Source organism: Accipiter gentilis, chromosome 22, assembly GCF_929443795.1.
Source record: "Accipiter gentilis chromosome 22, bAccGen1.1, whole genome shotgun sequence".
Lineage (NCBI taxonomy): Eukaryota > Metazoa > Chordata > Aves > Accipitriformes > Accipitridae > Astur > Astur gentilis.
In genome coordinates, this window is record NC_064901.1 from 16,093,001 (window position 1) to 16,118,854 (window position 25,854).

The 25,854-nt window shown below is 41.7% G+C and overlaps 1 protein-coding gene across 4 annotated transcripts in view; it reads left to right on the forward strand.

Annotated features, from left to right (window-relative positions):
- Positions 1-25,854, forward strand: part of SMOC1 (SPARC related modular calcium binding 1) — a 138,615-nt gene that overhangs the window by 53,408 nt on the left and 59,353 nt on the right. For all 4 annotated transcript variants that reach the window (XM_049825888.1, XM_049825890.1, XM_049825889.1 and 1 more), the window contains exons 4-5: positions 9,449-9,548; positions 12,200-12,247. In XM_049825888.1, the coding sequence (XP_049681845.1) occupies positions 9,449-9,548; positions 12,200-12,247 (148 nt within the window). The remainder of the gene's footprint in view (positions 1-9,448; positions 9,549-12,199; positions 12,248-25,854) is intronic.

Below are 25,854 nucleotides of genomic sequence, written 5' to 3' on the forward strand. Positions count from 1 at the left end.
CCCAGTGCTAACTGAACTGACTTAAAAATGGCTCATGTGCAGTTCCCTAACAGGTAGGAGGGGTATGCTGTCTGCTCAGTTTGACATGCATCTCAAAAGCCAAAATCCTGCAACCCTGATGACCTCTAGTTTGTGACTTAGGTAAATCCCACACCCTTTTTTGTCTTGGCTTCCCTATATCTAGCAGTGCTCTAGAGATCTTGTGCCTCAGAGAAATTTTAGAATTCATTAGTTATTGTTTGCAAAGTCTTTTGAAGGTAAAAAAATTTCCAAAATATAATCAATATTGGCTTCAAAAAGATGAGAAAGACAAAAAGCTTTGGGGTTGGTTCAAACACTTTGTGATGCCTGGGGGAAGAGGAGAGGAAAGATTTTTTTTTTGTGATAACCCACCAAAAATTTTTATTCCCCCCTCTCCCCCCCCCCCCGCCTTACCCTCCCATTATCTGGTGTGTGGGAGTGTTTTTGTTTTGTTTTTGTTTTTTAATGGTGAAGTGGGAAAAGTCTTATCCATCCTGCCAACTTTGCATACTTCTTTGGAGCAGCATCGTATTTGTGTACAGTGTGGACCATCTTGGGAAGGTGGGGGTAAGAGAGGTGGCGGCTGTAGTTTCTTGCAGTCTAACTACACTCTCAGTTGTTGAAATCTGATTTTGTGTAGAGCTACTCAGGTTATGTTGGCACTGGAGGGGAATACTTATAAAACCTAGCATAGTGGGCCAACTAAGTGTTCCATGTTAAACTTTATAGTTCAAGAAAAAAGGGGGAAGGAAAGCTGACTTGACAATGTTTCTGTCACCTGTCCATCAACCTCTTGGAGAGTAAAGTATGGGGTGCAGGTGAAAATTTTATCTTAATAAGTTGGACTGAGAGTGCAGTTGATAAAGCTTTGTTCCAGACAGGTTTATTTGGAAGGTTGGTACTGGTGTCTGGATGGCAGAGCAGTTGCTGGGCCTCCTTCCTGCACATTCCCTGGCCAGCGTGGGTTGCCAGTGGAGAGGCAACATGAAACTGCTTACAAAAATTGTGTGTTTTCAGCTGGCAGTCAAGCAATATTTCACATTCTTCCTCTGTGCAGCCCTATCTGTGAACACTAAAATGCTCTTGTTTTACCTGGCATGATGAAGGAAGCCTCTGATCCCGTTGTAGCTGGAATTAACTGAAATATTCGTATCATTCCTTGGATCGTAAAAATACCCCGTGTTCTACATACCTCAGGAACCAGCTTTATCGTTTATATTGCAGCATTTAAGGTCATTGTCCCTGCATAAGATGTGAATGAAAATGTCCCAGGAAGCTAACTGGTTTCAGCCTGCATTTGAGACAAATATTTCCTTTAGCTTGTAGTCCAAATTAATTAAACTTTGATTTTTGAAAGGACGTATAAAAATTAGAATTTTGGTGAACAGTCTAAACAGTTTTTGCTTCCAGCAACTCATGAATAGATCTCATCTAGTGGAGGTGGTTTGGATACTGCATCTCTTGTGCAGAGAATTGGCACCCCTGGGTTCTGCTCTGCAGGGAAACTGTGTAGGCCAGTTCTTGAAGTCCCTTAGGCCTTGCTGAAGTCAGCTCTGAACTGTTACTGGTTTATTCTGGTTCAATACCAGAGAGTTGCTCCATCCAAAATCTCAGCTGGGAAGTCCAGAACAGAGCAGCATCTCTTAACGAAGTTTCTAGGAGGAATACCCACCATGCTTTTCAACTTTGAACCCCCATCCCAAAAAGAATCTAAACAGATGCATACACTTCAGGGTATACCCTGTATGTAGAGTTGGCTAAGGAAGTTTCTTCAACAGCTTCCCCCTCTTCTATGTAACTGTTATTGGAGGAATATTTTCGGTAAAAGAAAATTTCTGATCAGAGGGGAAGCAAAGATGCATGCATGTATTTAGAATATCAAATGTCTTAATTGTTATAGCACTCACTCAAGATGTGGATGACTTGCTTTCAAGCGTTGAGCTGAGCCTCTTTTTTGTAGTCGCATACCCGTAAGGCGTTCAGGCCCATATCATTGTCCTTGCCATCAGACTTTAAGATCTGCATTTTTGTCTAATTAATTGTTGGAAATTCTTGAAAGTTTTGCAGTAGTGAAAAACATGAACGGTGCAGGTTTGGGAGCTGCATTTGGTAGTGGTAACTGTGTGCTCAGAGAACCTCCTTGGTCTTAACCAGATTGAACTATTGCTTTTGTGGTTTAGCATCACCCTCTTGATTAGAAACTAAATTGCAATCACTATGGGTAAACACTGAAAGTAGCACCAGGTGAGGCTGTTCCTCTGAAAGCAGCTCAAGTCTGCCCTTTCCAGTTCCTGGAATTGCATACAGTGCAAAACTGTGAATTTGGGGCTGGATCCACTGCAAATTGGATGGGGCTTGTAGGAGGGTGAAGAGAACATAGCTACTCTGCTGTTCAGTGACCCGCAGCATGTGCTGCATGGGGCAGCGGCTGCAGAGGGAAGACCATCCTTATCTCCTCTTCCTCCTCCTTCCCTGCAGGGCACCTGGCTCTAAGACCCTACAGTTAGATGTGGTAACAAAGGTGAAAGGGAGGAGGGCCTGAAGGCAAAGACCTTGGTTTGGCTTGCATTTAAACCCGGTGTTAGACATCCTGTGTGTTTGAAACACTTGTATGATCTTTTTTTTCATTGTCTGTAAAATCTAGACCAAAAAGAAATGTTGCCACTGATTCTATTGCTTGGATGGCCAGTTTTCCTAGCCATGGCTAGTTATAACGGGGTTTGTGTACTGCATGAAGAGGAGCAGGCACCTGTCAATTCACTGGTTTTCATAACTGTTTCTATGCACCATGTGTGCTGCTTCCCTTATTCTGTGAGTTTGTGTATTGCAAAGATCTTATCCCTTTTTAGCACTGCTTACACATCTAAAAATGTGGCATGGATTCACAGCATGGAAGAGGTGGTGGCATTGCAGGCATGATGGGATGACTGTAAATGGGAGCAGACCTGATGAATTGCTCTGGAATTGCTATTGCTTTATATTTCAGTCTGTGGGGAATATTACTTCCTATAATGAAAGTTCTCTGCACCTAGCCCACAGTAATATAAGCATGCAGATAAAATTTTGAGTTACTCACAACATAAGAATGTTTGTTTGATATGCATAATTTAATTAATTGTATAAAACTGAGGTCATGTACTGTTGCACAAAATTGGACAAGACTAAAACCAGTTTCTATTCCCAAGACTTACTCTCTCCTTTTTGCTGTTATGCTGTATTTTGCATAAATGCCATTCCCTTTCCATGCTGCACTTAACCTGCTGTGATCTGTTCTTCATAAACAACAGGCTCTATTGGGTAATCTGCACACTTTCTTTTGCTGCCTAGTGCCATTGGGCTTGTTGCCATGGGCTGAGAGAGACTTGCATTCTTCATAGTTTTCCTCCAAGCAGTTTTTTAGAAAAGGTTGCTGAGGTTTGAAATGGGATCCGTTTCAGATTAATATGAACGTGAATAATGTTAACCCTGCTTTGGGGCTGTAGTCTCGTGGGGCTTTTTGTGGGGTGTCTTGCTATTTGCCGCCACCTTCCACTGTCTAGCTGTGGTTTCTTTTCCTTGCAAGTCTGCATACAAATGGCTGAGAGCAAGTCTCCTTGGAGAGTTTCTTTGAGTTTAGGGGTCTGAAAACTGCGGCTGCTGGTGCAGTTATGATGCAGCACTGAGATTTCTCTTAAAGCAAGTGCATCAGTTAGACCTGTCATCTTATGACGGGATCAGTGAGTGGGCTGACTTTGTCAGAGCAGCTTTCTGTTGTCAGATAGCTTCCAGAGCACTTGCACATCTGGTAATACAGGTCTGTTTGGAAAGAGGGATCTATTTTACGGTCCATAGTAATAGTTTCATTCTGTGCTATGCTAATGCATGTACAAAGTACTGCTTTCTCCTAAGTCTCACAAACAGACCCTTTTCTGAAGACATGGGGAACCTTCTCAGCCTTCAGTGTGACTTCATGATCCAAGTCTGCTCCTCTGCATTGGCTAGCGTAGCATGATGCTGGGCAGAATTACAAACCCAGTTCTTAATGCAGCACGGTGCTGCCGGGCACTGTGTAGACATGTCCTGCATTCCCTGGATGCTGTCTATTATTCCATTATTCAGTGCTCGTACTCTAGCAATACTAAACTCTCAAGGACTTAACCTCTCCTTTCAGAAGGGAAGAACACAGTCTGTCTTGCTAGATTAAAGAAACTCTTTCTTCATAAAGAATCTGGGCTTTAATTAGTAGGTGGTTCTGGCTTTTTTTATTAAGACACCCCTTCTATAAAAGACTGTAGCTGGAGCTCTCTGTGAATACTGCTCTGCAGATTTGTCTGCTACTTACGTACTTCTTTTCTTCCTGCAGCTCTCATTGTGTTTCTCGTTTGTATATTGAGCTAAAGATAAGCCATGGATGGGTAAGGAGGTAGCAACGTTGGTTATATATGGCATTTCTTCAAAGAAGTACCAGCCAAGAGAGCAAAGGAACAGATTCTTAAACCAGGAGAGGACATCCTTAAGGAAAGTGACAATGTAAGATCATTCCCATCTTTAAAGGGTCACATTCTGTGTCAGAAGCAGAGAGTATCTCTTGGGGAATCCCTCTCCTGAGCTAAAAATCGTATCTGTGCCAGAGAGTGTGTGGGGAACGCCCTTGACCATGGCTAAGATTCTTTTGCCACAGGTAACTTCTTTCCCTGGTTATATGAATAGTGAAATTCCTGTGGAGCAAGCATTTCTTGAATGGTGCAGAGAGGTGAGGGAGATGGCTGCTGCATAAAGCCCTGGTGGGAATATTTGTCTGTATAACATCATTTGGGAAGAAATAAGTATGAGCAGGGAACAGAAAAAGTGACAAAAATTATTTAAGGGGTTGCAGTCCCAAAGAAGCTCAGACTTAAGATACAGACAGATTCATAGCTCCCTAAAATTTTCTGTAAAGGAGAGGCAGGCTTCTGACAGTAGTCAGCGGACTCTTAATCTAGCAGAAGGTATGACAAGATCCAGGGTCTAAGCAGTACAGCAAGACATTTAAACCAGAACAGAGGCATCACCACTTAGAGTTAGGATAAATAGCTGTCAGGCCAGTTTGTGCTGATTGTGCGCCACTAACTCGGGTTTAGCGACTTTCTAGATGAGCCTCAATGGCTCAAACAGAGGAAAGGCTTGGTTAAAGGATTGCTATGTGACACTGCGGCTTCTCTCTGGGTCAGACCAGATGACCCACTGGCTTCAAACAATTTATTTAGCTGGTTTTACAGTGTTTACAAGGAGTACCTGAGTGCAGCCAGGGTTTGGAGCCTTGCCTTATGCTGTGAGTGCAGGCAGCATCTTTGCTGCCTGCCCTCACCCTCAGCAGTGCCATTCAAAAACTGGATGTGTTTTTTCTTTTGTCATAGAAGTATTGCTTTGAATGCAGAAGGAATGTTCTTCTTCCCTTCTCCTCTCTGCCCTCCATTATGGAAGGACCCAGGAAATGTTTGTCTGCTCTGTGATGAGATAGGAATCGGTTACCAAACTCTTCATCTGAACAGCAGTGAAAGGCTAGTCTGAGCGTTGCTGTTCCTGTGCTCAGCCCAGTGCTTGTCCAAGGTGCTCTCAAGCCTCTTACAGCAAACTTCTTTCTATAACTCTGTAGAGTCTGGTTTCAGCCAGCATAGAATTAGTGCTTCGCCCCTGTTCTCTCCCTTGTGCGTGTGCATGCAGTTTCTGTCCTGTTTGTGGTTTATCTTTTGGAAACAACGCCTTGATCCTCCTTTGTCAAATGACTCTAAAGGGATGCTGCTGCTTGTTGAGAAGCTTTGGACTGCTTGGAAATCTGATTCTGGCTTTGTCAGTGAGATACTGAAGAAGCTCAAACAGTGGCTTCTTTTTCCCTCAGGAAATTAAGAGGCAAAGTCATCTGCCAGTGACTACGCTTTTAACGTTTTCCTATTGTAATGAACTTGATGAGAGCAGGTGTTTATTCATGTGGCCAATGGCTAGTATGTTAGCTGCTATTTGATTTCACATATCGTAATGGTGGGGGGTGGGATAGAGGACTGCTGCTACACTCTTAATTTGGGCAATGGTGGCACAGCAATTTTTGTTGGGTTTGTCCCTCATGCTTTTCACCCTTCAGTTGAGTCACAGTTGAGATGGCATATCTCTTACTCCTGTAAAATAGAAGCAGTGCCCTGCTGCCCGATCAGGGATTTGGGTACTTGCAGGGCTTTAAACTGCAGTTTGATTTTTTGAAAGTGTAGATGTTAATGGTGAATGTGTTGGAAGACCTCAAACAATTTGCAGGTTTTATTTCTCTGATTCCCTATTATGTAACTGAAAATGTTCAGCTGTTGGACAGGTGTATGTTAATTTGAGATGTCAAACTCTATCAGTCATGTAGCTGCAGCTTGGTTAGCAATCAAGTTTATTTTGTATATAAAATTGATAATCTAATTTGTCTAGCACAATGCTTTGCTTTAGAAGACCAAGAGCCAAAAAATGTCAAACACACTTTTTCTAATGTAGTTTGGTAGAGCCTAAATTAACTCAAACCATGAAGATCAGATCTGTGCGGTAAACAGGTGTCACTTTTACATGGTTACTCATCTGATTATAACAGTATTTAAAAATCTTGCTACTATGGGAGTAGGATTAGAATGAGGTTGAATTTCAGGTAGAAGTTTTAAATGGGATTTAGAAACAAAACCTCAAACCTATGATCATTGGAAACTCATTGGAAAAATTGAAAGGAAACCCCTGAATTTTCAAGATTCCTTGATTAAGATGCTCTGGAATAGTTGACACTTTATAGAGTTTGCGTTTACATACAGTGTTTAGAAATGGTACTGAATCAGCTATTGCCTTTAGATTTTTTCAATGCCATACCAGTGCTATGTAGCTGATGAAAAGTATACCATTTTTTTTTTTTTCCCCCCAGCCTTTAAGCAGCAAACTCTAGGCTGTACACCACTGTTGTTATGACACCTAAATATGCTGAGACCTGGTCAGGTATGATGGTGAAATGTAGCACCTCTTGACATGAAGACATTCAAGAAAGCCAACTGTGGTGACTTTTGAGGTTTCTGAAGTGTCCATTCTTCATTAGTAGTTGTCTGGCCTTTAGAATAAGGGCTGAGATATAATTGCTGCTATTATCTGTAACAGGGAAGTCCTTTGGTGCTGCAGTGGAACATGTGGTTGTTGTGAAAGTGCTGTCAATCTGAGGTTTTGGGTTTTTTTTTAATGGTGGCAGAGGGAAGACAGGGTCATGGGATACCAGTCCAAGGAAGACCAGCATTCCTTAGCTTAGTTATTTATGAAATTGCTTTGCTTTTATGGATGTAATGTGCTTGTCTTGCATAAATGAGTGTATGTAACTGGTAGCTCTCCATTGAGATGAGTTGTATAACATGCTTTTAGTTAATGCATCTACCCTAAATTTATGTCAGTACATTTTTTGGACTCCTCTGCCACATATTTTGTTATTTTCTGGCTTGGCAGAAGGACTATAAAGTCACTAACACTTGAATTTTTTAAATGCTGGGTACACTGGATTTTTTCTTTGTAACATGGAATGGTCTTGCCCTACGAATTCAAGACCCTATCCTGGAATTTGGCTTCATCTCTGGGTAAGATTTTTACAATTAATGCTCAGATCTAAAGACAGCTTCTTGTGCTGTTGGGGATGCAATAATGTGTGTGTGATCAGCAAAGATAAACATTAAACACAGAAACCCAAGCAGTTCCATCACACTTGTTTTGAATGTACAATTCATTAGATTGAGCAGTAAGAAATATTTTGCAACTTGACTATTGCTAATTGTATTCATAGTGCTTTTGAGTAATTTGCAATCAATTTTGTGATATATTGAGAGAATAAAAATGAAAGTGTGCAGATAGCAGTGACAGTGACTTCAGTAACGTGGGTACATGAGATTATTGTTGATTTTGGCTGCTAAAAGTGAATTTGCTTGAGGCAAAATGATTGATTTGCACTTTAGTAAAACCCAAGATAAACACGTGGTACGGTGTTATAATGGCTCTTAGATCATGTTTTATGTGATACTCACAGCCTTTTAAAAAGACTGTCATTAAGTCTGTGAACAAACTCTGCTACCTTAGGGAATCGAAGCCAGCTGTCAGCAAGGGGGAATGACTGGTTTAGCTCTGAAGGATCCCTAATGAAGGAAACAGCACAAACACCCCATCAGTCTTCTGTGTGGAGAGGACTGGAATGGGAAATCGGCTTCAATGAACTTTTTTGGAAAAAGAGAGAATGGACAGAATTCAATTCACAAGTAAAATAAGATGGCAGTTTCTGAAGTGATCTCATTTCATGGCTTTTTTTTCAGAAATGTGTTGAAGGGGTCATCTCTAGCTTATAGTAATGTAGTCATTTCTATACCATTTCAAGATGCTGGAAGTACTAATGTGCACACTGAGCCACAACTGAAAGTGTGTTTGCTAGAAAGGATTTTGGAACCTGTTAGTATTTACACAGATGCCTGTATGATGATCATTTACTTTTGTCTCAAGGGAAGTCAAAGGCATCCTGAATTTTATCCAAATGCTGACCATGCTGAAAACTGAGGCAAAAGCTGTAATTAGATTCATTAAGCTGGATGAAACGATAGTGCCACTGAACAAATATCTGCGTAGATGTTACTAAGACCAGTGTGCTCGATGGGGATTTATCTGTTCTCACTTTAGAGGTCCACATCTGAACTAGTCATTCTGGTGTCCTTCCTTGGTGAAGGAAGGAACTGGGCAACTCTAGATGTTCAGTTCAGAAGTAGAGCTTTAAAGTTAAGCAAGATGAATCTTATGCTGTGTATCTTTTGGCTTATTAGAGCCTTCATCAAATGTTCTTAAGTCCTTGTCAATACATGAAGAGCAAGCATGATGGATCTTTCTTCTGTTGCCTAGGCTGACATAGTAACAGGAGAGACCTTAAATCTATCTGGAGAAAGTTTGTTGACATAACTAGTCTGTGTTGCATTTTTCCAGCCATGTTTACTGAACAAAATGCTCTTGAAACACCCACAGATGCTGTTCTCAAGCAGCAGCTGTGGAATTGGGGCAGGGTGGCCTTTCCACATCCCAGCTGGGATGCAGTGGGACAACTATTTAATGGTAAATGGGCCTTAGCAGAGGGTGGAATGAGCTGAGACACAACTGCTGCATCCCCAAACAGAAGTGTTCTCAGCTGACTACTTGTAACTTCTTTTGCATCCTAAATTGCAGCTAAAGGAGTTGGAGTAGGAGAAACAACCTTTCTTTGGGGAGGGAGGTGAGGGGTGAAAGAAAAGATAACGATATCAAAGATAGTCTTCTGTGTGACTTCCTTACTCTAAAGCATGTGTTTGTGATGTGTCTGGGTTGGGACTTCCACTAAGATGCTGGATTATAATAGAAGTGGTGGGTGATAGTGAGAAATGAAATGCCTGCTCTTTGTTTTATTAAACAGGTGCAGTGCCATACCTACACTGGATACTGCTGGTGTGTGACACCTGATGGCAAGCCTATTAGTGGCTCTTCTGTACAGAACAAAACTCCTGTATGTTCAGGTACTGTGAGAGTCGCTTCAACAAATACTAATTTGATAACTGAAGGGGGTTGGGGAGAATGTGTCCTGTTGAGAGTGCTTAATCTTTTCAGGTGACTTGGCCAGTTTACCCGATTTAACACTGCAGTTGTGCTTATATCTATCTGCCTGTGTGTTTGCTGGTATTTGGAAGCTGCAAGGGAGCTTGGACTGTGGCATGTCCACCCTGCAGTTAGGGTACGGACACTCCTGCAAGGCTCACTGAGAAGAACCACTAAGGTAACAGCCTGTGGTAGCCAAGGCAAGAGTCGCAGTGTCGCTGTGTACACCAACACTAGAGATTCCTGTAACAGGTGGGATAATATTTTTCCATGAGCTGTATTTTAAAGAAGTGGTTCTCAGGCTGTATTTAGTGGGCCATGGAGTCACTTTGCCATCAGAGCGACTTCAGTTAAAAGTTTGGTAAGGTGGTTCTGTGTGAGAAGCTGGTAGTTGTTGACTACTAGCCCCCAAATCTGAGGTCCTGCTGTTATAATGGATTTGGGTCTTCTGATGATGTTGCTCAGTTCCAGCATCCCCATGTTTGTGTCATGGTGCTGGACAGCACTGGCCTTGCCCCACAGCTCACAAGAGGGAGGTCCAGTGCCAGGCTGTTACTCATGGGTGTATTAAGTGACGTGCTTCTGGGCACTCAACCTGACACTGCTCTGTCGCCCTATGGTTTACTGGGCCCAAATCCATCACTTTCTGTACTACAGAGTGATGCTGTTTGTTTTTCATCCCCACCATTCAATGTGGCAGCCCATGGCTCAAATAGGATGAGGTTGGGCTCTACATTTTCATATGGCCCTGATCAGTAGTGTACAGTCTAGTTTTGTGAGCTGTGGTGAACAGAGCTGCTGTGGCAGCAGCATGCTAGGCACAGGGAGGGGTGGGAGGCTGTTCTGTGCTATTTGGGAGAATTCAGGGGCAACACTAGAATTGTGCTGCTTCCCCCCCCCCCAAAAAAAAAAAAAAAGAAGAAGAAAAGACAACAAGCATAGGTGTGTGTTTCTAATGTGTTCAGTGATGCCATGTAGGCAATGCTGCTGCCTCTGCCTTCGTGCTCTGCAATCTGCCCCCCATGGGTGTTCAATGTATTTTGCCTCTCGCACCTTGCAACCCTTTAGATGGGAGCATGACAGCAGTTAAACCTTTGGGGTTGTGTTTTTTTTTTGTTTTTTTTGTTTTAAAAAATCCTTCTCAACTTGTTATGTGTCCTCTTGGCTGTAGGGTATTTTGCGGTAATAAGCAAACATAGTGACTTGCATGAGGGTTTGAGTTGAGTGGGAGAACTGTCTGGGAACTAGTAGCTTGAACTGGGATGAGTGGGAGAACTGTCTGGGAACCAATGTAGCTTGAGGGAATGCTTGGTGTTTCACAGGTACATGGAAAGAAAATAAGATTAATATTCTGTTTTAGTGTAAGGTGAAATGGTACAGTAATTTGCCTTAAGCCTTAGAATATGTCTTTCTTCCACCATTCCCAGCATATGGTTTTGGTAGGTAGGGCACGTTTTAGAGTTTTGATGATCTGTTCATTTAGTCTTAAGCTGTTTATAAAATTATGTTACCAGGAAGGTAAAGTCATGGTGTACTGTAGGACACACAGATGTTAGGCCTATGAAGACTAATGTTGGGTATGTGCTTCCTACTTGTAATTCAGCAGTAGATCTGAGATGAACTGTTCTGCAAGTGAAAGTGCCTGGGCAATAGAGTTTACTTTTAGAGTTTGTCTTGACCAGACTCTTGGGCCTGTCAGAGCTGCCTCCTTTGGAGCTGACTTTTAATCCATGTTTCTTGAAGGATCAGTAATCACTGGAACTGTTTAGTAATGGTGCATGGAAGAATCAGTTTCCTGGGAATAAAGCTATTCAAAAAAAAAAAAAAAGAAAGAAAAAGAAAAAAATAGAAAAAAATTGTGCTATAGATTTTTATACACTTTGGTAATGGGTTAGTTTAAAAAGCTTTTATTATCAGTTCAAGTTTTAGTGGAAAACTGTGTGATGAAACACTAAAGCAAACTGCAGAAACAAGTGTAGAATCATATATATTATCTGGAGATCTAAGTTTTATTAAAAAACCCAAGATGTGTTCTATTCAAGTGCGTGCTGGATCTTATTCAGTGTCCCTTTTCAAACAGCTGGGGATGTTCAGGGGTTGGTTGAAATCCATTTTCTGCAAATTGTCCCACTTAATCCCTTTCCTTTAGAATACTGCCCCTTGCATTCCCTGCACACTCTCCCCACCTGTTTTTGATTTGTTCTTCCTGACATTTGCAAATGAAAGGAGTGACTCTTATTGATCTTTCCTTCTTGCCCTTGGATTTATTCCAGGTTTCTTACTAGCACGCTGCTCTGTCGAGCTCTTTCAAATCACTGGATCCAGCTACTAAATATTTCTTGTTTACCCTCATCCTTATTTAACGTATTAAGACAAAACTTTCTTATGCTATCCCAGTTGGTTGAAGCCACAGGCTCTCTGAATCCTAAACTGAGCTGTTGGCAAGTAAAACAGATGCTTTGTGGGTTGAGATATTGACTGTATTAACGTGACATTACATGTTCTGTGTGATCATGCAGCATCTAAATAGATGTCTTTTTTTTTTCTTTTTTTTTTCCCCCCTCCCCTTTAGGTTCTGTAACTGATAAACCATCAAGCCAGGGTAATTCGGGAAGGAAAGGTGAGTGGAGTCCTGTGCTTCAGCAACTTGTTTTGTAATAGCAGCTGCCTAGCCAAGTCCCTTGAGATAACTCAGAACCTGGGTTCCTAACCAGCTCAGTGTGCGGGAGACTTACATGCCTTTAGACCTCCCCCTTCAGTAGGAGGAATAAGATGACGGTCTGTTGGTGCACCACCCTGTGAAGGAGAAAATGGTGCACTCTGCTCTGTGCCTGTCAGCTAAGGTGTAGTACATGAAAACAGAGCTTCCCAAAGGGGTGGCTGGCACAGAATAACCTTTGCTTGTTCACCTTGAAGTAAACTACTGAGCATTTCCCAGTAAAATCACTAGAGATTCAGAAGGCTATCAGTATGACTAGTACACTGGGAGTCAGGAGTGCCAATGTCATGGTTGTGGCTTTATATGCATTGAAAGGTGGGGTTTTTTAAACAGCGTAAAACCCTCTGGCCATCTGGAGCAGCGCTGTATTAAACCCTAGCTGTGCTTGGAAACCTCACTCTTGTGCATTAGGCATTGGTCCTCCTTCTGTACACTCCTTTCTTCAGTCCTTGCCTTTTCTGAGTGGGGCACTAGAGATGTGTCTTTCTTCTCCTGTGTGTATTCATAGCCCTTCTCTGTGTCCTCTGGTTTGCATTCATTGAAATAGTCATGGGAGGGGTTACCACCGAAGTATATGTTGAGGAGCAGTCAAGGTTGTCTGTAGGCCTTCTCCACACCCTGCTTTTCAATCCCTGTCCCCTTCTACCCCCCATTCAGAGTCAACTTTTGAGTTTGTCTCCTTACTACAGGAAAACAGTGCTGAATGCATCCTCACTCCTGCTGGTGAGGATGAAGGCTGTTTACTGGGAGAAGTTCCTGTTTTGATATCTGAAGCAGGATTTTTACTGCTAACTCTCTAAACCAATTATTCCTGACACTTCAGAACGCAGGATAATGCTTACCTTGATGCCAACACTTTAATTTGAAGAACATTTTTCCATGCTGGGACTGTCAGTCATGAAAACACTTAACAGGAATTACAGATTGCTGTGTTCAGAGCAGTGATGCATTTTGAGCATCTATTGGTTGTGTATAGTAGCTTAGGAAAAGGTAGGGAGAAGAAAGATGCAAGGAAAACTACTTAGTTAAGAATGAATGCTGAAGCCTGCTTCTTATTTTAGGTAAGGATATGTCTCTGGAAACCTGCAATTATGTGTTAATGTATAATTGGCACCTGAACGCATTGTTATCATTCCGTTAATGCAATCATTGCTAGTCTAGCCTGAAGTACAAGCAAATCAAGTAGCTTTTGAAATCTGCATTATTTTTTGAGTGGGGGTTGTTTGTAGGCTTCCTACCTGAGTAGTTCTGGTCTGTTCTTCTAGAATTGGAAGCAGCTGACATTGGATTTCATAAGAAACAGAAGCAAAAGGGGAAGACATCTGAACTTCTTGTTCCCACTTCACTTCCTTTATTAACTCAGAGGTTGGAACATGCAAAAAAAAAAAAAAGAGAGAGAACTGTAAATGGAATGAATTAATCTAAAATTTGTAATATAAATTGATTCTCCTTGGTGGTGCCTGTGACATCCTGTTTCAAGAATGGTACGCTTGGTCACGTGGCTGCAGAAACATCCTGTGCAGTAGCTGTCAAGAAAAGGAAAATGTTTCCCTTTGGGCCAGCGTGCTTCAAGCAATCATGTAAATTTTGTGTCCCCTCCAATTCTGGATCTGTTCATTTCTGTTGGAAGCCCTTGCACAAGCCACTTTGGCCTTTCTCCATCACGTTAGAAAAATACTTGTGAGCAATTATTAAATAGGTCTTTTAAAATCAAGAAGGCTTTTAGAAACTGGAATAATTTGGTTTAAAATTTGATGGACTTAGCATTACTTTTTGGTTAGTGATGAATGTCTAATCTAAAAATGAATTTGGCTTTCTTAGCAGTGTTTTTTCTTGACTTAAGTTACTTTGGTTCAAAATTCCAGTATCCAGCCCTGTTATGAGGAAGTTGGAACCAAAACCAGCCTGGCTTCTTTGAAGCAAGGTGGTCGCTGGAGGTCTGGCTTCTCTGAAGACTGGTAGCTAGCCAGCTTGCATATAACCATCCATTCTAGCTGAGTGTTCAGACTATTTCTGCAAAGATTGCCCTTTGCAAGAAGACAAAAAGGGCAGGATGAGGAGGGGGCCGGCAGGAACTGGGTCAGTGATGACCTTTCTGTTGTAGAGGTACATCTTGGAAACTTCTGACATCACTTTGGGCAACTGCCGTCTGACTCTGGGCTTTTCCCACTGCGCAGCAGACTCCTGTCTCCATCTGTGGATGAGGGTCTCTGAGTCAAAGAGCATTATCTGGCACAGAATAGGTGCTCTCAGAAGGAAAACGAATAGCTAAGACTCTCAAAAGTGATTTCTTTTGTCCCATTCATACAGGAATGTAAAATATGGAGCTAATAAACTTTGTGTGATGCTGGTGCCTTTCAAGTCTTCAGGGCAAAATAGTTTTTTGGATGGAGGCTGCTCTGCCTTAGAAACAGTGCAGATGGGTAGGCTTAAGCTGTTGGGTAATAAATGAAGACTTTACTAGCATATTAGCTCTCCTTTAAAAGAGACAGATTAATGTTGGAAGAAGGCGACTGGTTATTGGTAATAATTCTCTTTCTCCAAATGTTTTGGCCTCTTTTCCATCCTGTTTAGCTCTAATTTCTGGGGGTAAATAGGTATGATGGAGTCACCAGAAGACGTGAGGTAACATGCGATTCCACTCACAGGCTCTCTCACTACTGATGAAAAGAAAGATGAAATGGCTTTATGGTCACGTGGCTTGGCATGTAGTTCCAGAAGTGGCTCTGTGGAGCTTTCTGCGGAGAACAGGCAAGAGTGCTGGCAAAAAATCCTTTTTATTTTTAAATCCCATGCTCTGGTTGCCCATATTTACATTGCTGCTATTGCTGTATGATGCAATGCCAGTTAGTCATACAATTTGCCCTGTAAGGTAATTTAAATCAAATTAAATTGGCACCAAACGTAAAACTTTAAAATAGGATGTATTGATTTGTTCTGTGTCTGAGAAGTGTTCTGTTGCTGGAAGGCAGAGCAGACCTGGGCCTGGGGAGATGGAGACATGTTCGTATGAGGTGGAACGGAAACCCAGGTTCTCCAGGACACGCTCAGTGTGTGGACTTGGCAGCTCAGACACTTACCACTGTTCTTTCTATGCTGAATTCAGCCTGCAAGGGAAGAACAAGTTTCCAGGACCTTTGTCAGGGAATGCAGTTATTCTTGGGTGGGCTTAGGATATCCAGAACCTGCAGACTTCTGTTGCTGTCTGTTCCTTATTCTGGCTTGTTCATTGTACAATCCTTTTTCATAAGGAGCTTCTTGCACTAATTTACTCCAGTTGCTGCTTAGTTTGAAAGGCCTGAGAGACTTGGAAGATGCACGCTGTCCCCTAGAGGGCTGGATCTCCCCCCTTTCTCCCACTGGGAGGTTGTTAATGTTTTAAGAAGCAGTGAAAGGCATCCTTGGAGCCAACATGACTGGATTTCTTCCCTGCCTAAAGAATGCAGAAAGTTCCTTTCCAGCCAAAGGGAAATTGTGCCACACGTTGAAACAAAACAAGCAAACACCAAACAAAACAAAACTTTATCTTCTTTATCTGAGGAATGCTGGAGCTTTAGGAGCTCAAAGCTACAGATTTGGCATATTGCAGCCATGAGTAGTCTTTTGCAATCACCAAGCAAGTTTTAAAAAGTAGGCTGGTCAGGAGACAGGGATGTAAAAAGCAGCCATGTAATTTTTTATCTCTATAAAGTCACTTGGTCTTCCTTCTTAAAACTGGAAACTGAGTGAATTAAAAGTAGAGAGTCTGGGAATGAGTGAAGAGGAAAAAAAAAAATAATCTAAGTGGGGATACTGGTTCGTTAGTGGTTGTTAACTGTTCTGAACACTGTGGGAGAGGTGTTGATACCATTTTTAAATCAACTGAATGAAGGAAATGGGAAACAAGGCTTGGTTTTATAACCTGGGATTAAAAAATGATGTAAGTATAGGGTAAATATGGGCTGGATAAACTGTCAGTGTCAGTCATGAAGAGTCTTTAGTGGTATGAACTCCCTTTTTCTTTCATAAAGTCTCTTGCAGTGCATAAAATTCGAGGCCTGTTTTGACTTGCTTTGTTTGCCTATTGCAAAAGGTGGCAATAGCATCAGCAATTCCCTGAACCTGGGGCAGGCACAGTGGTGTTGGTGAAACAGAAGCTCTGATGCCCTACAGAAGGCGAAGCCTGGCTCGGGCTCATTTTACACTTGCTATCTTGCATTAGAGACATGCCTCTTGTATGGAATTGTGAAAAGCTTTGCCCAATGAGTTTGCAGGCTGCAAGAAAACACTGAAGCAATTTGAGAAGCCTAAGATGAACAACTTAAAATTCCTGACAGTTAAACATCTAGAATTGGGTTCCTTTTTGTGGATTTAACTGTGAGAAATGGGCTTAAAGGCAGGCTTTGTTGCAGGGAAATTCTCCACTGCAGTTGTGGGCAAGTTGGCCCATTCTGTGGCTCTTTTCCTGCTGGATTCCAAGAGTCTTACCTCTAGAAAATGTTAATGGCCTAGTTGTGCAGCCAGTAGACTGAGCAATTTGAATCAGTAATGAGCCATTAGTCTGAGTCAGTAATTAGACTGAGCAGTAAAGGGTGAACGCTCTCCTCAGGCAAACCCAAGTGGAGGACGGCTTGTGCTGATGTAAATAAATGGAACTGTTTGTACATGGAGACCTGGAAGCTTTGTCTGCTGGTGGTAAGAAGTCAGGTGCAGCTGGCACTAATTCACCTGCTGTCTGCTTGCAGGGCAGGGAGCATGCTGCCTCCACAGTGGTTAGTACGTCTCAAAGGACAGATAATATCTTGACAAAAACGTGAAGTTGAGATGTGACCAAAACCTGAGACTGGGACTTTGGTCTTTACCTTCTCCAGTTCTCTCTGGATTCAACCGGGTACTATCAAATCTGAAACAGAGCTGTGCTATTACACAAACCAAGTTTCAAGTGCCCAATTATTCCTGCCTCTCCAACCTCATAAATACTGAGAAAATGCTCTGTGATGTCTTTAGCACATTGTGAAGGATACAGGAAAGATGGAGAAATATTGCACGGCCTTCATCAGTAAGGTAAAAGAAATACAAGCTGACTGGGGCAGTATGAAGTCACATGATGGTCCCAGCTGTTGGACACCATCTTATGATGAATTTATTGCAGAACTTTATCAGGTACTAAGTCTGCAGTGCTACCCAAACAATTCTTCTGGATCCCTTATGTTACGTATTTATTTTTAAATCAATAATACACTAGGTCATAAGTCTGGATGAAGGAGAATTTTCAAGGGATAATTGCTTTCTGAACTATTTGTCAGCCCTGGTCCAGGAATATTATGTGACATGTTCCTTTCAGGTCTTTTCTGGGTAAAATATACATGTGTACACAAAGTGTGCACATACAGTTTGATGCGTCTGGACAGAGCTACATGTGTAGCGTAACTATGTGGAAAGTCAGACTGTGCTATGTGTATATAATAAGTCTGCTTCCTGAAAGCAGCAGACTTGCTGTGTGTGCGCTACGTGAATGTTCCAAGTCATCTGGATGTGCAAAAGCTTGATTTGTCCTATCCCGCACTGATGGTGACAGTTTTGCAATCCCCCTGATAAAATTTAACAGGGGGCAGGAAATCATCTCTGGGAGAAATGTGAATGTGTGCTGCTTTTCATGAAACTGGGATAAAAACTCAGGTGACTGAAAAGTAACTGGGAGAGATTAGTGCAACAAAAACACTGTCCTGCGAAGGCCTGAGTGGGCTGTGAAGAAAAAATTCTGTAGATGGAATTTGTAGCACATAAGATTTTGGTTAGCTCATATTTGTATTTCCGAACAAACTCAGCAGTGGAATTGAAGTTTCCTTCTCTATTATAAAAATAGTTCTGTAAAAAGTACCATTACTTTAATCAGTAGGTTTGCCAGTTTGTAGGTATTCAGAATTCTGTCTGGTTCCCATTGCTATCCCTATGCTGTACATAATCTACAAAATTCCAGTTAAATGTAATTGTAGAAAGCAAGTGAATTTCACAGGTATGGTAGACTGTAGTTTGTCAATATTACAGATTTTATAAGATAGAGAGAACCCAGCTTTTAACTGGGAGTTGTGATCAATTTTTTTGAGAACAAAGGAATGTAATTTCACAATATTGTGTATACTGGATCACTCTTCCAGAGTAGAGCAACGTTCTAAGAAACACTTAGATATAGCTCATCAATTTTCAAAATATTAAGGTCTAAAAGAAAAATTCAACCTCAAATTTGCTACATAAACAGTAGAATTTAAAAGCAATCCTTTTGGGTCCCCACATCTCTGACTTGCCTGAAATTGTTTAGTTTTCATCAAGGCATTTTTTTGTGGGCCTCAGAACATATGTATCAAATTTGAGGCTGAAGAAAGTTTCATTGGCAAGTTTAAGCAGAAGGCAAATTCTGCTTTAAAGTATATTTTGGTTGATATAATGCAAGAATTCTGCTTTCATCTATAAAGTAACGGTTCTAATCGGTAGGTTAGTCTATATAATATGACTTAATAAAATTGTAGTTTACAAGTGTTATTATAGCAATCTACAGACTACTCATGTCTGTAATGTCTTAAGGACAGCTGTAAAGGTTTTTAAATGATTAAGTCACAGTATTGAGCAGCCTGGTGAGTAGATCTAATAAGCAGACTAACAATTGATTAAGCAACATCTGTTAAGGTATTATTAACTGTTTATGTGCTATACACGGATTTCTGGTGTCTGACCAATTACAGCTTGCAGAGAAATGGAATAGTTCTGGGGTCTGTGGGTTGTTTTTGTCGTTTAAATGCTTTGTAGCTATGTGGCCTCAACACCTTTTCTTTTTTAAAGAGTTGTTAAAAAAATTCTTCCCATGCGCTTTGAGTGTCTGGATCAGCATGCCAAGATGTTATACTATTACACTATGTATTTCTCTAGATACTTTAAAACAGCATCATTATAACTTTGAAATTAATAGTCCTAGACTTCCTGTCTTCTGTAGCTGTTTCTTAAAAATAAACCTGAGGATAAATTGGAGAAATTGCTGGGTTTGCAGATAAATGAAGCTAGAAGTTGTTTTCTTGTACCAGCCTAACATGACCCTATTTTGTTTGAGTATTTGCATCCTGCAGAAGAATCTAGGCATCTGAACATTAAGTGTTGTTTTCTTTGAAATCAATGTAATGCACCAGGAAATCTGTTTTGTTGTGGGTGCAGGGGTTTGGTTAAGGGACTGGAAGTACTTTCCTTTCAACTCCTTTGCTCCATGAGCTCTGTCAAGGTTTCTCTGTAAGAGAGAAACAATGACATTGTGATAGGAAAGCTTGAATGCATGCAGAGCATGTGTGCTTGTAAATAAGGTAGAGGGAGGCTGGAGAGGCAACCACAAAGTTTTTTCAAGTTCCTGAGATGGCACCTATGGGAATTAAAGCTTCTTTAGAACAGCTCTAGCTGGAATAATAGCTTCCCTCTATGTGCTCATCTGGGTTTTTGTTTTATGTTGACAGCAAGGGAGATGTATTGCAAAATGCTTTGCCTTTGACAAAGGCTAGGGATGGGAGAAGGCCTCCTGACAGACTGAATTTCTCTGGGCTGCGTCCGTGTCTTTTATTACATGTCGTTGTGCTCAGCTTGGTACTCAGATTCTGATGGGACCTTTAGGTGCTGCAGCAAAGCAATTCTCAAGTGTAAGAACTTGACAGGTTTCATCTTGACTGTTCAGCTACTTACAAATACGCCTTTAAATGGTGATGGTTCTTAAGATCAGTTGTCTTGGGCTCATTTTGAACAGTCAATCTGTAGATGTATGGCAGTCTGTAACTTTGAGGAATGGCCTTCCTCCTCTTAAAAATATTTCAATTTTGAGAATATGGTGTCAGTTGTACCCTGTGTACACTTTTGAGATGTGCTTTGTTCCATATGTACAGATTTCCTTCTGAAGCACTTTAGATTCTTTGGAGGTCCTTCCAGCACAACTTGGTTACCCTGCCTCTTTGCCTCCCTCCATTCTTCTCCATTCCATCCCTCATGTAGAAAAACTATTCCTTCAGTTTCATAATCAAATACAAAAAGTCCTTTAGACTCAATTCAGATCTTGTGGTTAACTAGCAGGGCAATATAGTTAGAGAGCAGATTTGTGCTCACTAAAGCTCTGAACCTCTACGCTTGATGATTCTGGAGGAGGGGAAACCTGCAGAAACAAGTGGTGAAAAAAATATTTATTTTTTTTCCCCTTTCCCTCATTTGCACACATGCAATACAGACATAGCAGCGAGGTATCCATTCTCTTTGCCTGCGAGGAAATGAAAAGGCGTATTGTAAGCCCAAGACTAGTCTGGTTGTCAGCCAGGAATTAGTCCTCTAAAGTAGAAAGGGAGAGGGGCCGGTGAGAGAAGAGGCTGGGCAGGGGGCAGGGGGAGCTGGAAGGGGGAAAGTACACTTTGAGATAGGTTCAATGCACATGGCTAGAGATGGAAGGGGTCTTGTGCTTCCTCAGCATGCAGGTGTCAGGAGAAAGGAAGGGAGCTTGTGTTCTTATACATAGGCATGTGTCTGGGGGACCAGGGTCAAAAATTTAGACTATTTACTTAATCCCTTGGAACAGCTTTTTTCTCTTCTGTTTTCTTTTTGTGTTTAACAGACTGCTTTACAGGGGACACGTGTGGTAATTAACACATGCAGCTGTAGGGCTTCAGCCATATGTCTGAATTTCAAATGGCCATTGATCTGGGAAATTTGCTGCTGTCTCCACCCCCCACTTATAGGCCGTATTCCTTGAAGACATGGGGGAATTTATAGAGTCTTTACCTTGAAGAGACCAGAGCTGGAAGGAGAGGAGTGAAAGGGAATGTGTGCGTGATGTTGGGGAGAGAGGGAAGAGAGACTGTGAGATTCCAATCACACCCTTCATGCCCCTTGCCCCAGGCCACCATATATTTCAGGTAGCTTCTAAAACAGTCCCAAAGCCAGGGATCTGATCATTACTCATATGAAGCTTGCATAACAATTGTTAATTTTTTTCCCTCATTCAGCAAAGCAGTCTAAGATCAGAATCACAATGTCCTTGCAGGCTTTTCAGATGTGCTCCCCTTTCCACAGCTGCAGGTATCAGCCCTCTTACACAGCCTAGAAGTGGCAAGGTAGAGTTGATTGTGGAGTCTAAACAGCCTTTCAGGAGAGGTAGTCAAGGGAGAGGGGGGGTGTGTTGCAAGGAGGGGGGGGGGGGGGGGAACAGAGAATACTTCACATCAAAGCAGAGGCTCCTGAAAGAAGACGTGATATATTGTAAGTAGAATCAAACCAGAGAGGCTAAACTAAACAATCATGTGGTGGTTGTTGCTTTTGCCAACAGTGATCAGGCAGCTGTTGACAGTGCTATAGAGCTTTCTGCAAACTTCTCTCCAAGTTTGGGGCAATGTGAAGTGCTAAAATCTTGCTATGAGATATGGTGTCTTAAGTGAAATATTTCTTTGTGCGGAAACTTTTTTGCTCCCTGTTTTATTTCAAATGTCACTCAAGGCAGTGAGCCAAATGGAAGATGGTTCAAAATTAAGATACTGTGGTTTAAAATCCTTCAGTATCTATCATACTTCTAGTGCTTAAGGGGTGAGATAAAAATATATTCTTCTACCAAGTAGGAAGCTATAAAAAACGTAAGCCTCTTCCTCTTCTTCCTCTCTTTCAGTCTATTTTTAAGCTTTCTCAATGCTGGCTATTGCTGATTCTTTGATCTCATCACTCACTCCACAGTGTAAGTAACACTGACACTTTGGAGGTGTTTCTGCTCTGGAAAAAAACCCCAACAAACATTCCTAATAGTGCGTACTCCAACTCTTGCTGAAGGAGGACTGTGATTTGCCCAGCCCTTATAATATTGCTGCTCTGTTTTATTGTGTTCTGTCTGAAAAAATGCTGGATTTACAGCTGTATAATTGCTGGGTTGCATTTACCACAGGAAAGCTTTTCTATGCCAGTTGACCCGTGAAGGTGTCTGCTGGTCAAAATGAGCCTTGGAGACTCAGTTTTGAAACAGAGTGCCATCTCCACAGCCAGCTGCCATTGTCCATTAGGAAATATGTCACGATTCTTCAGCAAGCATCAGGTAGTCATGATTTTTGGTAACAGGTAGTTTTTGATGCTATGTGTTATGACCAGTCCCAGAAGCCATCCAGTCCCCTTGGTTCTTTTAGGTATTCATCCATTTCTCCTTGGGTATGTGTATCAGTAGGGGGATGACATTAGACTTTTTTGAAGGACAGGTAAGTATGCATCTGAAAGAAAAATATTCTTTACTTCTATAGAGAGCCTCTTTCTGCAGCCTATAAGAGTTCTTTAGGTTTTAAGGTATTCCGATAGCCTTCCCATGTGTCACTGGAGCTGAGCTTTTTACGCCACTGAAATTACTGCTGGTATATAAGTAAAATAGCCACACTCAGTGATGGTCGCAGGTTCTCATCTTTAGCCGTGCAGAACGTTGCTAGAAGCTGTGAAACATCAGGCTGCTGTGACGGGCAGGCTGCGATCCTGTCTGAAAACTTGCCAGATGACCGAAGCAGAGCCTGGGAACTGAGCTGGGGCTCTGAGCTTTGCTCCACTTCTCATTCCTTAACAAGCAGTTGAACTAGTGTTTTTTAACCATACTTGTGTGGCTGGTGAGGATGGGCTTGCAGCTTGTGTGCTGCAAAATGCTATGTTCTGAAATTATATGCTGTGAAATAAACAGGTTTACATGTAAATATATGGCATTTACATGTAGCGTTTCTAGGCAAGCTGTACAGTGGGGCCAACGGACTCTAGGCCAAAGAGGGATTTTAGTGTTGTCCCTGCTGCTGCCTAGCTGTTTTCATGAGGTGTATGAAAAATACAAAGGAGGGTGAATTCTGACACTGTGGGATTGGGAATATGCTTGTTTTTCAAGATAAAAGCATTGCATAGTTTATACAGTCATTAAGAAATGACTTTTTTTATTATCTCAGCAGGGTGGCAAGAACAGCAGCAGGATAGAAAAGATGCAGCAATACCAGGGAAATACTGCCTTCTTCCAAGGGATTATGACACTTTGCCTATGAGGGAAGGGAGGAATGTGGCTCAAAGGGAGAAATGGTCAAATCTGATACAGTGGAAATGGTAGATTAACAAAAATATATATGACTTGCATCTTAGTAGCTCCCTCAAGAGCCTTTGAAGGGGTGATAAGCAGGTTCTTTTAAAATTTTTTTCCCTTTTTTTCCTTTCTTCTCCTGGCAATTTGAGCCACTCTGAGAGTGAATTGAAGATTTTGGCTTAAATCAAGACAATTAAAACCATTGCCAAGCTAGTTGCCATTCTCTTTGGGGCAAGGACATAACTGAAGGAGTTAAGGCTTGGTTCTGTGGGTCAGGGCTGATGACAACAGGGTGTATTTCCAAGTCATACGATGCCACGTGATTTCTGTCTAGCTTCACAAATGAAACTGCTGCGGGGGGTGTTGGGGGAGGGTGGAAATAACACGTCTCTGAAGATGGCGGGGGGGAATGCCTTCACAGCTTGAGAGTGATTCCACATTGATCAAAATAAAGCTTTTTGTGCAACTCTAAACTGGAGATGGTCTCAAACTACCCTGACCTTTGTTACCTGCTTCTCCTTTTTAGCAGATAAGGTTCAAATCTGGCCTTGGGCATCTATTTTCCCATTACTTCCAAATCTTTGAAGAGACCTATTTTGCCTTTTGGGTAGGACCTTGGCTGAAAATTGTAAAACTGCATAAGGTGAGCCTGTGTGCAATGACAGGCCTTCTCCATCCAGACTTCCTTGCATTTGACCTTAGAAATGCTCTGTAACCAAACTGAAATCTCATCATCTGCTTCTCTGCCCATCTTATATGGACAGATTGCTTTGATAGAAAAGAGGACCTCTGTGTCAGGCTTTGGCCCAAAAATGAACTGAAAATTCTAGTTAAGTTCAAAACAGCAGGACTGTGTGCAGGTTCCTTGTTCTGAATTACTTCTGTATTCAGGCTACTTGAGAGATACTGCTGCTTCTTGTCCAAAACTGCAAGCCTGCAGAATTGGTTAAGATTGTGGTTTACTGTTCACAGTTTGGGGAGAAACTGGCTGAAAGCCAAGAAATCTTATTTCACAGGTTTTGAGGTTTTGAACCCCTCATTTATTACTTGCTAGAACAAAAAGGAGATCACATAGACTTGTGGCTCCCTGCTGTCCTCCCAAATTAGTTGATAGCACTATAGCTGGGATCTTACCCTTTGCTCTCCCCTTTCTCAAGCTATCTCAAGTGTGAATTAGGTGAGTGCTCTAAATGCTGGCTTTAGTTATTCTAAGGTCTTGCTCTGTCTTCTACTTGGTGGAAACATGCCTGTATACCTGAGGAGAAATATTATTTGGAATGCTACATTTCTATGAGTGGGTTAAAAAAACTTTTCACAAGTACTGAAACAACTTTCCATCACTAGAAAGTTCACAACCAACTCAGCTTAATTCTCTGAGCCTTCATGACTGGTGCTTCTTCCTAGAATAACATGTATGTCTCTCTGCGTTGGCACCAAAATCCATAAGAGTTTTGCCATCGAAGTGGCAAAGTATAATGGCTTAGTTTGAAGCTGCATTGTCCTCGATGCAGCAGTACTATGAAGATTTATTTTTTTTTTCCTCCCCAGAAAGTTTTGCATAACTTACAGCAGTGAGTCAGGTATTTAAGTGGTAATTACCATAGGGCTTGGTTCAACCTGCAAAGTTCAAATCTGAATCTGGATCTGAACTTTCCCAGAGGCAGGGTGTGTATTTGGACATAGCATTGGTTTGACCTATTATAGTGCAAGCTCTGAAATGCAGGTCCAGATGTGGACTGGGATTCTGTATCTTCCCAAGTATGAGACATTCAGGGCCACTTGTTTTGTTGAAACTGACTCCTGTTAAATGACACATAATTGAAATAATATAAAACTGGATCTCATTTTGGGGAAGGTGTCTACAGCAGTGTGTCTGAAGCGTAATATCTTGCTGTGCCTTTATTTTTCAAAAGGAGCCATTTGAAAGCTACAAAGAATGAGAAGTTAGAGGGCAGGTTTGTTTTGGCTAATTACTGTAAAAGTACCTTGAGAACTTAAGCAGTAAAAGAGGTCTTCGGATTTTAGAGAGATCCTATCTGAATCTCAGGATTGAACAGTTTTAAAGCCATTGAATCCCAGAGACTAGAGCATTGCTATTAATACAGAGTGCTACTCCAGACCCCTTTTGACACGTTTGCTTTTGAAGGACCAGGCCCAGGAAGAGGGAGCTCTTTGTTTGCGGTCAGAATAAACTCATTGTACATCCAGACAATTAACTCTTCAATCGACTTGCCAGCCTCTGTAAAGCACTCCGGTCCCCTCTCTATGTCTATCTCCAGTTCTATTCAGACACTTAAGCACACCAATGTTTTTTGTTTATTATTCTGAAAAAGTCCTTCACAAGAATAGTCGGAGCGGATCAACATTGTCCTCCTAGCAGCATTTATCTCCGCCTGGCAGTGAATGTGTCAATCAGGAATCAAAAAGCCAAACAGAGGAG